At 53.9% G+C, this 12,945-nt stretch overlaps 1 protein-coding gene across 7 annotated transcripts in view; it reads left to right on the top strand.

Annotated features, from left to right (window-relative positions):
* The window catches only part of LOC143375869 (protein bric-a-brac 1), a 413,320-nt gene that overhangs the window by 78,346 nt on the left and 322,029 nt on the right, over positions 1–12,945 (top strand). For 4 of the 7 annotated variants that reach the window (XM_076825480.1, XM_076825460.1, XM_076825471.1 and 1 more), the window contains exon 1: positions 1,843–2,956. In XM_076825480.1, the coding sequence (XP_076681595.1) occupies positions 1,979–2,956 (978 nt within the window). In that variant the 5' untranslated portion in view covers positions 1,843–1,978. Of the gene's footprint in view, positions 1–801; positions 2,957–12,945 lie in introns of those variants that run through there. The other 3 variants (XM_076825442.1, XM_076825451.1, XM_076825490.1) reach the window with 2 other exon arrangements.

The raw sequence follows: 12,945 nt of genomic DNA, 5'->3' as shown, positions 1-12,945 counted from the left end.
GGCAGGAGAGCGCGCGACTAGAGAGAAGGACACGGAAGGACCACGAGAGCGGGTACGGGCACGGGACGAGCGCGAGCAACGCCGTCGACCACCACCACCGGTGGCGGGAACGGCTGGAACGGTGCGACGCGGCGTGGCACGGTACCGCGGAGCGTCGGCGACCTCCTCTCGTCGTCGTCATCGGTGGATCGGAGTTTCGGGAGGCCGATCGGTGGGCCTCCTCTCCGATCTGCAGCGGCAGAATTCTCTTCTTCGCGGTGAAGGAAGCGAGAGGCCGATCGCGAGAGGGAGAAAGAAGGAGAGGCGGTATGAGGCGGTCTCCGGGGGCGGTGCCTGTCGGCGCGTCCGATCGGAAGGTGCGCCACCCGATTGGCCGATGCGACGGTGGTGCGAGGGGAACGCGAGGACGCGCGAGCTACCTACGTTTCCGCCACCCGCGCCCGTTCTCTTCGCGTTCCGTTCCGTCCGTTCCGTTCTCTCTCGTTCCCTCTCGCTCTCGCGCTCGCGGCTTCTCCCTCGCCCTCGACCCTGCTGCCTCTCTGTCGCACCTGCGCCGCCTGGCCCGCGACTTCTCCGTCCCTCTCTTTCTCCGCCTTGCCAAGGCAGCTCTCTTTCCACGGGAGCCTCTCTGTCGCACCCACGCGTCTGACCCCTCGCCCCACGCCCCCACGCTCCTCACCCCTAGCCATTCGGTCGACGTCGGCACCGCCGCAAACACACGGTATATCGGCGGCCGACCGCCTCACGGGTCTCTCTACTGCCGCTCGAGCGAACCGTCGCCGTCGCCGCGCCGCGCCGAGCCTTTCAGTTGCGACGCGCTCGTCACGGGGTGCAGATCGTGCGTCCTGTCGTGTCGTTGGTCGCTCCATCGGGCCCGTTGAACGCGCGCGTACACACGCGTCACTCGACCCTGCGCGCACGTTTTTCTCTCCTCCATTGCCACGAGCCACGCAACGAGCTCGAGGACACGCGCTACACCGCTCCGGTTCTGGTGCTGTTTGGTGCTGGTGATAATTTGGTGACGACTGGTGATCTTCGACACGATCGGTGCTGCGAACTTCCACGCCTAAACCTCTCCGTCTGTGCAGCTCAGGGGGGGATCCAGCAACTGTCGTCGAGAACCACTGACACAGAGCTTTCGCGAGACACAGCGGACAGGGCGGGAGAGAGAGCGAGAGCGAGAGAGAGAGAGAGACGAGAGTCGTGTAGCCGTGTGTAAAAGACGTGTTTTGGTTTTCGGTAGCGCGCGCGCGGGAACGCCTGCTCGGCCCTATTTGAAAAGTTGCGCGATCGGTCTGCGCGGCCGAGACGTCTCGGGCCGATTCGCGGACGTTCGTCGAGGAGGATGCTTTCGGGACGAAGCACGCGAACTCACACTGACGGGGAATAGAACGAAGGACGGATTCGGTAGACTTTGTCGCGTCCGCGTTGTCGAACGGTGGTGTCGCGAGCGATAAGGACAGGGGGACGATATCGGTGGAATCAGTGCGAGGAAAAAGGATGCTAGACCGTGGCGTCCTCGGGAGAAGGATTCCCGAGGTGACGCAAGTCTGACGGATCGGCGCGCGTTACCACGAGGACGCGCGTCCGGAGGCGAGCGCGTGGTCCGCGCGTATTTCGAGGTTGGCCGCGTGCCTGTGTACGTGTGTGTTACAGATGCGGCCTGGCTGTTGATCCGTTCGCGAGCGGCCAGTAAAGCGAGGACGCGTCGACGGGCCGACGTACTCGCGCGAACATTCCGTCGATCGAAACGGAGCGAAGGGAGGAGGAAACGGAGGAGGTCGGCGTAAAGGAGCCCGCCGCGGAGAAGGAGGAGGAGGCGGTTGTGGCGGAGGACAAGAAGCAGGAGGAGGAGGAGGTTGCGGAGGCGGCGGAGGAGCAGGAGGTGGAGGAAGAGGACGAAGAAGACGAGGAGGAGGACGAGGAGAAGAGCGGAAACGAAACAGGAAACGATCGAGACGCCAGATCTCCCGAAATCATGACGCAATCAAGCGGCGCTGGGTCCCCCCAGCAATTCTGCCTCAGGTGGAACAACTATCAGACCAATCTGACCAACGTGTTCGATCAGCTCCTGCAGAGCGAGAGCTTCGTGGACGTGACCCTGGCCTGCGACGGTCACAGCGTGAAAGCCCACAAGATGGTACTGTCCGCCTGTAGCCCGTACTTCCAGGCCCTGTTCTTCGACAATCCCTGCCAGCACCCGATCGTCATCATGAAGGACATCAAGTGGCCCGAGCTGAAGGCCGCGGTGGAGTTCATGTACAAGGGCGAGATCAACGTGTCCCAGGAGCAGATCGGGCCGCTGCTGAAGGTCGCGGAGAGCCTCAAGATCCGCGGCCTGGCGGACGTCAACAGCGAGCAGGAGCTGACGTCCAGGCCGAGCTTGGAGGAGGCTGCGAACGCTGCGGCTGCGATGCACAGGAAGAAACGCCGCCGAATATCGGGCGACAGATCGCCACCGGGCAGTAGTCCCGACCGGATCACGTCCGGGGGCATCCCAGACGATCAGGACCCCAACTCGATCGTCGGAGGCGTGATCGTGCCCGACATTCACGGCATGCTGACCAGCAGCTCCACTCCGAGATCCCTCGGATCTCCCGGCACGCCTAGCGTCTCCGTCACGCCGCAGATCAACCTCCAGGAACTTCCGGTATCGCTGCCTCTGCCACCGCCACCGCCACCGCCCCCTCAGGGACAGCAGAGCTCGCACTCCTTATCCGCTCACCATGTGCCCGGCCACGTGACATCCGGTCCCCACGCCTCCGTCAACCACCTGACTACTCACGGCCAGCAGCTCACCGTTCAGCAGCAGCAGCAACAGCAGCAGCAGCAGCAGCAACAACAGCAACAGCAACAACAGCAGCATCACCAGCAGGGAGTTGCCGGACAGCAGACACCCGGAGACGACCTGGAGATCAAGCCCGGCATCGCCGAGATGATTCGCGAGGAGGAAAGGGTGAGTGACTCTATCGTATCCTTCCTTACGTTTACTTACTCTCCGCCGCCGGGATATGGGGGCGACGTGGGTCGTCGGTCGACCGAACGAGATCGATAAACCAGGAAAAAACGCTCGTCGATACAACGGCCGCTATCGGTCGTGCGTAAACACGCCGGTAAAAGTCGCTCGTCAACGGGCCGCGTAAACACGCGCGAAAAATAAAAATGTTTGTCCAAGGAGGACGGCCAGGTTCGCCCAATGAAATTAGCGGGTCGACGTCGGTCGAAGCCACCGCGGATGAGAGGCGCTGACCGGTTCTTGAACAGGTGTAGCTTCCACGGGTCCATCTCCACCGAACACTTTAGATCTGCGATTAGGAAACAGCCGATTGCATTCGGAATCGGCCAACGCGAGGATTTCGTAATAGAAGCGGCAAGCTGGGGGGAGAAATGATGGAACAGGAGGCATATAGGAGCAGGCAGGTAGCCGCTGGACAGGAAAGTCGCGAGAAAAGTCGACGCGCGTATAATTGGCGCAACGGTTTTTGGGTACAGCCGTGAGAGGACCGCAGAAACCGCGCAGGTTAGAGTCGCGGGGTACGCTGCCAATTACGAGAGGGTGAATGTTTTTACGCGAAACGTCGCGTCGTCGTCGTCGTGGGGCGGGCAAGACCGACACCGACCAGACCGGGCCATGCCTTTGGCGGAGAGGTCCAATTACCAGGCGATCGGCTTCGACGGTGTGCACTAATTGAGAGTATCAATGAACGTCAATGAGCATGGTCAATATTTGGACGCGGAGCATCCGACCGTTTTGTAACGTTCTTTTTGTTAAAACGAATGACAAATATTGGCTACGCGCTCGTTCGCGCATACGTGACACACACCGGGTATCGACTGTTCTCGTTAATTACATCGGGACGACGGTGTCTCCTGCATTATTTATCGTTCGCTACCGGCGCAAGTTATTAAACGAACAGCCATCGACCGCGGTTCGTTCCGCAACCCGTTCGTTTGTTCTTGGACGGGTTGGCGCGCGCGGCTCGTCCCCAGCCGGACATCCAGGATCGAGGATCGACCTCTCCTGCATCCAGCGACGCTTCTTCCTAGCGCCAGGTCGCTCGAAACCTTAAGAATCTCGATAACGACGGGGGAAGAAGGAGTTTCGCCGCGGAAACGGTATAGCCACCGGATACCGTTTCTTATTCGTTTTATGGAGCGTCGTTAGGTGGCAACGTTTTACGCGGCCGCGATCGATGCTAGCGAACGACCGCGGACCTATGTGCTTTCCGTCTCCTAGGGGTCGAGATATTTTTACTTGCCTCTACTCTACCCTCGCAATCAGCAACTGCTTTCTAAAAACTCTGTTTGCGCTCGTTGGGACGCGAACGGATTAATCGCCGTTGATTCTGCGCGCCCCTGCTCGAAAGGATCGAAATCGATCGCCGGCGCGGCACCGCGGATCTTGCAAGTGTGCGCAGAGGGTTCCTCGTTTCTTGGTCAATTTAGGAAATTGAAGCGAGTCTGTGCGGTCGCAGGCCGGAGTATTATTTTTCTATCGTGGGTATATGTCGGTCTGATGACGCAATCCGCTATGTATAATGGGTATAACATTCCGCGGAATTCCATTATGTTAACGCAACCACGTTCCAATTCTCCGGGCATGCCTGCTCGTATCGTAATACGCTAGTATATCGCAACTATTCCGCGGTAGCGGCGTACGAGGCCTTTCCGATTAAAATGCCTAATTGATGCGGGCAAACGTAACAGAGGAGCTAGGTACCTACGTTCCGGCATTTCGACCGGCCCGGCGCGCACCATGTGCCGCGAAAATCCGTCCAAGGGCCATCCACCAGCCCGGCCGTGGAATATTACTCGCGTCGCCGGTGAAAATAATACCTGCCTGTTTCGATAGGTACCTGTACGTAGAACTTCTCAAAAGCGAGAAGCGTGCCACTCGAGGATGGATTACTAAAGATTTAGCCGCGGCAAAGGATCGTTTCCACCGCGAGAGGTGGATTTCCTTCGGATTAAGAGCTTTAATGAAACGGGAATTTAAATATAAATCGTCTTTTTACTGCTACCGTTTGACGATCCACGGTCGATCGGCCTGCCTTAAGGGGTATTCTAGTGTAGACAGTCGTTTTTGAAGATGATATTTGGAAATTAATTCTGGAAAACCTATCGCGCCTACGGGGCAGCGGTTTTGCACGCATATTTAGTAGCGTTTGAACTATCAACACAAATTTTTGGAATGCGTTATATTGAAATTTGTACAAGTTACACGCCGTTGCGCAGGTCGTGTCATCAAACACTGGCCCCATCGGGCGCACGAATTGCGGCCGTTCTAGTCATCTGAAACGAAAGTAGCAAAGATTTTTTTGAACTATATGAGTGTAGTTATCGCCCGGACTAGGTGTAACCAAGTCCGGGCATTGTTACCGAAATCGCAGCTGTTTAAAAACTTATATTTGATTTTTTCGAATTTTCTTGAGCTAAAGCAAGGCGTGGGGGAGGTTGTATTAAAACTATTGATATAATTCTAGTTCGGGCTATACGTACACATTCACTTTGAGTGTATGTAAAATTTTAGCTCAATCGGTCCAGTAGTTTTTGAGAAAAATGTGCGCCAGATTTAAAAAAATTGTTTCGAGAAAAACGCGTTCAAAGTTTTTCCTGCAGTTACGACCTATACGACTGAAGTTACGGTAGATAGCGACTAATGTCTGTAACTTATCCCTAATCTGCTATACCAGGACCGTAGAGGAGACCTTCCTCAGCTTAAAAAAAATCATGTTGGGCAGCTCTCTGCTGGCACTGTCATAGCCTCTTTAGATACAAGGGTCGAGGGAACGATTACGTGCCACGCTGCGGCCTTAAGCCCCTATAACTCTGTGAGTTCTACGAACTTCACCTTAATATTTTACGAATATATTTTCGAAACCCTAAACTATTACAAAATCCAACAAAAAAAAATCCAATGTTTGGGTAGAATACTCCCTTAAATGGCCAACTTTTCGATGCGCGCGCTCTCTATCGTTCAGCGCGATCCCTCGGATCTTTCCAGAGTTTTTGGGAAGCTGCGATTTTAGAGATTTGCTCCATGCGTCATCTAGAAAACGAACGAGTGGACGGAGCACGTTAGGACAGTGCCTAGCGGGCGTGGAACGGGCTCGGTAAAAAGTAAAAATGTACACAATGTACAACGCGAGAAGCGGCAAAGCGCGATCACGCGGTCGGTGGAGCTTGAAAGGGCGGGTCGAAAAAAATTTAATCTTCACTCGCATTATCCTTTTTGGCAATAACGGCTTTACCTCTCGGCTCCTCCTACTCTTTGCATCCCTCGCCCTTTCTCCCTCATCTATCGGTTCTCCCGTCCCCGTCCAGGCCCTCCCTCTCTCTTACTCTCCCTCTTTGGGCAACGCGTGGCCGGTGATCCGAGAGAGTCAACCGGCTCCTGTCGCGTCGGGAGACGGACGGACAGTCGGGTGAACGGAGTGGTAGAGAACGAGAAGAGGAAGAGGAGGAAGTAGGGAGCCACAAAGAGAGAGAGAGAGAGGGAGGAGGAGAGGAAGGGAAAAAAGTCGCAAAACGGTAAATCGTGAATCGTAGTAACCAGGCGAGCGCCATTCATCCTGATACACAGCGAATCCGACTACATATTTCCTTCGTCCCGTTTAAATTAGTGTTTTTGCCGTACGGTCTTGATTGTGTTTTCGCGCGGCCGATCGCCCTCGGACTCGAGCGTAGCTTTCGTTTCGTTTCCCTGCACGCACGCGTATCGATTCCGCGTTGATGAACGCGTAACGGGCCACCTAAGCGATATATCAGGAGCGTGATTTCGACGGGCAGAGAGCTCGTCGCGATACGAGTCGCGGCAAAATTGAAAAGTTTGATGTATTAAAATGCGTCAGAACGCGCACCCTTCCCTTCGCGGCGTCGAGGAAAAAAGCTCCGCTGCCCAGCCGCCGCCGAGCCGTCCGCCGTCTGCGCGCGCGAGTCGATTACGCCACCCGTCGAAACGGTGATCGAGAGTTTTCGTCTATCGCCCGCTTCGATCTTAAGTCGCCCCTCTGCATCTCCTCGTCCTTTTTTTTTTCGTTTCACCGCGCGCAATTCGGGAACCAAACGCGGCTGTCGGCGCGATTCTCCCACGCTCTTCTTTCTCGTTTCTATGCAGAATGACCGAACAGTCGAACCGCGCGCTCCGCTTCGATCCTATTCGTTTATACAATTTCGCGCTCCGTGCAATTACCCAAGAAGGAATTTTTACGTAACGCTTGCGCAACAGCCTTGGATCCGAGCGAGGGAAGAAAACGGCGGTCGGAACAGCGAATGATAAAATCGATACGTGCGAAAGACATCCGTAAGCATGCTTACCGAAACACTGTCTGGATTCCCGAAACTCCCTCGACCCGTCATTTTCTCACAACACTGGCTCCAAAGTTTCTTTATGCCCCGCGACTCTCCAACTTCGCCACCCCCCGGTGCACTGCCCGCCCTTAAGGCCACTCACCCCCGCACGTGTGTACGTACAAACGTGCAAACTGGCAGCTGCCACTCCGAGGTATACATTCCCGGAATTCTTATTCCCTGTACGTTTCGGCCACTCACACATTTTCCTACCCCTTTCGGTGGCCGGAAAAGTTCACTGCCACGGTTCCAGTGTGTCTGGAATCCAATCTAATCGGTCGTTTAAATATCCAACGGCGAATCGGTAGCTGAAATGCTTACCACTCGATAGGTTTAACATGCTGCGACTTCTGTCCACCTTGCATACGGTCCGTGGATTCCGCGCGAGAGAAGTTGTAGGTTAAACGTTCCTCGAGGCGTCTGTTATGTTCAGCAACTGCGCACCGTCGCACAGTGGTACATAATGACATTTTTTGTTCGAATCACCCTGCCGGGCGTAATTCTTCAGAAAACTTGACGATTTTTTTTAAATTCTTCGCAGTTAAATTCTGTAGAGAATTTTTTAATTTCGTTACTGATCTTTTATATTTAGGGAATTATACTGCACTTTTCGAAGATCAGTGTCTGTAGGGTTTTTTGGTCGCCTGTTCCGAATTTTAAGTCAGATTTTCGAAATTGAAGGTGGTGAATCCGATATGTCGAATATAGTTGAATTTTCTGACTTAATATTGATGAGCGGGATTTTTAATGTTTCATATTTTTAAACACGTACATAAACAAAAAATCAGAGATCTGCTTCCAGAAGAACAAATCCTGTTCCTCAAATAAGATTGCGCATTATAGAATTGGATTTCTAAAGGCAACTGGGGTAAAACGTTAAGTGAATCAGGCCTTTTAAAGATATGAAACATTAAAAATCTTGCTCATCAATATTGAATTCGAAAAGTCAACTATAAGAACGCGTATGAACAAAGACAGTAGGCTTAAATATGCAAAATCACGTACACGTTTATGATAAATAATGGTCCATCCGCCATTCTAAATTTTTCAATTTGATCTACAGTATCAGATTTGTGGTACAAATAAAAAATTTGATCTTTATACTAATTACCTCATATTCGTAATCTGCGTCCCCGAAAATCTATACGCATACTAGTTTTCTTCCGAATAATCCCATTTTCTGTAATTTTGCTTCAACATATTGGACCCACCACCTTCAATTTCGAAAATCTGACTTTAAATTCGGAACATGCGGCCAAAAAAGCCCACAGGTACTGATCTCCGAAAAGTGCTGTATAATTCGCTAAATATAAAAGAATCAGCAACGAAATTCAAAATTTCGGCCGGACAGATCGATAGAGAATTTAATTGCGAAGAATTTAAAACAAAAATCGTCTTGTTTTCTGAAAAATTACGACCTGTAGGGTGATTCGAACAGAAACTGTCATTACGTACCACTGTGCGTCGGTCTATGACGCATCGTCCGCTCTTCGGTATTAAATTCCACGGGTACTGCGAAGGCTCGTGATCGGTAAAAGGTTCTATAACGTTCAAGCGCCTGTCTATTAGCTTCGAAAGCAAACCCTGCAGGTTCGTGAACTTGTGGTCCACGTGCCCTGAAAGCCGGTAGCGTTGCAAGTACTACTATCCGCATCGCGAGGCCCACCGTCGGAAGCCCTCGACTGTCGCTGGGGAAGAAACAGGCAAGCTGAACTGGCTGAAAAAGGGGGGCCCCGAAGGGGAAATAGACTCGCGGCATTCCCAAGACTCCAGCGACGGGTTTCTACTTTGTAGAAATTTTCTTCTACGGTCCAGTTCCCATCGCGCGTTTATTTTGCTTGTTTTCTTGTTTTCGCGCGGGTGCGATGCACACGCAACGGAGTTGCAACGCACGCGATCCGCGTAAGCCGCCGTTGCGGCGTGCACATGAAAAAGGCGGTAGTCAGGGTTACACGTTGGTGTATAGCTGCTGGCGACGGTGGGTCGAAGTTAGTTTTTGCGAGATTCGAGGCGGCCGAGAGCTCTGGTCTTCCCGGCGGTTCAAGCCGCAAGGACGGAGCCGGAAGAAATTGGTAGGTAGCTGTGCGCGTCCAGAGGTCATAATTTCGTTGTGTGCTGATGACCACGGAAGGAAGGAGGAAGGGCAAACGGAGGAGTCTCCGAGTCGTAGACTGCGAAGGCAGCCCTGGTTCCAGCGTGTAGCTATCCCTCGTGGAGACTATTTTATAATAAGGGACGGCTTAGCCACCGTAATTGTATGTATTTTAAATATTTCGAAAATTGCTTTCCTAGGAAACTGTTGGCATAATGGCAATACTTGGAATATAATCCTGGGGTAACCGGGCCACGTAGGCGCTCGAGCACTTAACTTCGCCCATCCTTTTCTTTTCTCCCGTCTGTTCCACGCTCTCCCTCCCCTGCCTCCCCTGCCCTCCACCTCTTGTAATTTCTTTTCTCGGTTAAGCGTCTCCCCTTTCGTTTCGTTTCGTGACACCGCTAATGTCGTTACTCGCTTTGCGGAGCGGCGCCCTCTGATCTCCGCTGCTTTCGCGACACTTTGACGCGCGGAGCCCGCAGCTTTTTCCCGCGTCCGCGAATTTCTTACAAATCTTCCTCCGCCCTGCTCCCCGACGCGAAATCGTCCCCCGCCGTTGCTCTATTTCTCGGTAATCCCGTTTCCCTCGCGGCTCCGCCGCGGTCGGCGTTTTGTTCCAAGGTTGCGCGCTGGACCAACTCGTACTTCGCGGAATACCGTGTATATTCTCGTCCCTTGCTCAGACCCTCTGCGAGCCCCGGCACGGAAGATTGTTTTCGGTACGGTTGCTGAAATTCTCGGAAGCCGATCGCGTTCCGTCGCCAATAACGACGTCTTCGCGTGTGATTTCAACCAGAAATCTCGAATTCGTACGGTGGTCCCGCGCGAGAGGAAAACCGAACACGCGAGACGCCCGAGCCCGCTGACGAGACCGGACGGCGAGCCAAGAAGGGTCCCGGGAGGGCAGGCGCTAGAATTCGTAAACAGTTTCGATATAAACAAGATACGTTTGTTTACGCAACGAAGATAAGAGACGGCATTATTTATGGAACGGGCCGATCGCGCGTCGGAGGAACGACGGCAGCGCCTATGAAATTATGAAAGGGTGAGAACAGTTATCGCGATTGGGATATTTTTATAGCGGCGAGAAGCCTGGATCGCAGGGAGAGGAGAAGAAAGCCGCTTGTTCCTGAAAGTTGTAAGCGCGTCCAGAGGCAACGTCCGCGAAACGATCCTGAAAGATTCAGCCGAACGACAGTGGAAAGACGCTTGTCCGCGATTCCCGGCCGCAAACTTCACTCGGAAATTCCCGCAGGGAGTTGCTCGTAATAATGTAACGAGTCGAAGCGTCGGTCGAACGAGTCGCCGTGACGACCGCTCTTTATCGTTTCGCGATTTTGCGATACGGGCCGGGGGAAAAGTCGTCGCGGTCCCTTCTGTCGTTAATATTTCAGCGGTCGGTCGAATCGGCTCCGACCGCGTCTGCGGCGGCTGAAATCTTTCGCCTGGTTCTCGCGACTTGGTCTTGCGGGTTTGGCTGGAGTTTAATCGGCGAGTTAGCTGGGTGAGGCGCGACGTCGCAGGCAACACACACGATGCTATAACGCGGATGTACGTAAATACAGGCGAGCGAGAGGGTGAGAGTGGAGACCAGGCTGGGGTTGGGACGCGTTGGAGGGCGGAGGCGAGCGTTTCCATTTTGAAAATGCAGCGCAGGACGGATCTCCGTACGCGATGTACGGCGGGCGACAGCTCCGACGAGGCCGCGGTAAATCAGAAATTATCTTGCGCCGCGTCCGAGTTGCGCGCTGCCTTTTCCCATCGAAACGCGCATAAATACACGGGGCAAGTGCGAGCGAGGCCGCGAGCGGGGGCAGAGCGAGGGCGACTCGTCCCGCGCATCGTCCATCGTGCATCGTGCACGACGCGGCACACACCGTACACCCTGCCACTCCACTGTGCGCACACAGGGCACACATCCGCGCGATCGCTACCACTCCGGCCACCATACATCCCATGGCGCACGTGATACGCGATACAGGCTACGCGATGTACACGATACACACGGCGCGCTGCACCTGCAGCTCGCGTTCACTGGTGGGTGTATACGTGCTCGCGGTAGAAGCGTACGCAGATCTCCGGCGCGCGGCCCGCAGATATATTAATACGTAGACTGTACGTCGCGGTACGCGTGACTTGATGGACGGATGACCGGACCATTCCGCAGATTGCTTCGCTCCCGATTCCGACCGGAAGGAGATTTATAACCTCTCGTCGTTATCTGCCCCGCGAGCGCCGCGCACCGCCAACGACACTCCCGCTGCTCCTCGTTTCGCTCGATCATCGATCGATCGCCGTCTTTCCGATTCTCTCCGCTCCTCCCTTTTTTTTTTTTTCGTTTCTTCTCTTTTTTTTTTCTACCTGCTGCATAGCTCGCGATCTATCGAACGCTTTTTAACCCTCCCGCCTTTGGCCTCTTTTCGGACCCGGGCTTTTAAACGATCGGTCGGTTCCGATTGAAATTGCACGCGGATCTAGACAAACGACGCGCACCGCGCGCTTCCGAAAGAACCGACAGGCTCGCGGGCGGAGCTGGTCCTTCGCTTCGGATCGCGGAAAACAGGTGCGCCCGCCGGGGCTGACACTTTTCGGTCGGCGCGCGTCCCTGAAACGCGACACGGCCGCCGCGATAAATTAGATTTAATGACTGTCGCAAAAAAGCGCGATATGAAAGTCGAACACGCGGGACGAACCGATAGAATTAAATTCTAGGATATTCGATTACATTCTCCCTTCGTCCCCCGCTTCTCCTCCGCCCGGCCCTGCTCCTCCTGTTCGGCTCGTTCTCCTGTGTAGCCAATAAAATCCTCGCTGTTCGTTGCAGCGCATATCCGCGTTTCCACCGCCGTCGACATCGAACGAAAAAAGGAACAGCGGGGGAGGGAAAAAAAAAATGAGGGAAAATGTGTGGGGGGAAAAAAGAGGATCCTCGACCGCGTATAAAAGGCACGCGCGACCTATAGATATAAGACACGCGGCGATGACGCCCGTTTAATTCTGACGCGAAAGGCGGGGGACGTTTCGCCGAGTTTTTCCCGCTTCCGCTGCCGCGACGAATCGTGCGCCGCTTGTTTTACGTTTCAATGCCCCGAACGTTGAATCGCTTTCCCGCGTTTAAATCCGCTTCCTCGAATTTCTGGCGTCGATTTCGCGGAGCGCAACTTCCCCGTCCGGGTGCCTTTTCCCTTGCTTGGAATATTTCAAAAGCTGCGCTCTGTCGCCCTGTACCTTCGGTCGCGCGCTTCGGGTCGCGTCAGTACGATGCTTGTACAAGTTCATGGTTCACGTCACACGGTGCCAAAACGTGTCGCGTGATCTAACAGAAGTTAATTCCTACTCGAACTGAATCGAACGTAGAGAAACGAAATTGTACTGTTGGATGCAGTGCCGAAAGTCAGTTTCAGGAAAACTTTCTGTTAACGTTACGAAGTTAGATATTTTTTTATATGTGAGTCGTTTATTTTGAAAGTGGCGTTAGTCCATTTATGTTCGAATTGAGA

This window comes from Andrena cerasifolii, chromosome 1 (assembly GCF_050908995.1).
Source record: "Andrena cerasifolii isolate SP2316 chromosome 1, iyAndCera1_principal, whole genome shotgun sequence".
Classification (NCBI taxonomy): Eukaryota; Metazoa; Arthropoda; class Insecta; order Hymenoptera; family Andrenidae; genus Andrena; species Andrena cerasifolii.
The sequence above is the reverse complement of the archived record's forward strand: the minus strand, read 5'-3'. Positions and strand labels throughout refer to the sequence as shown.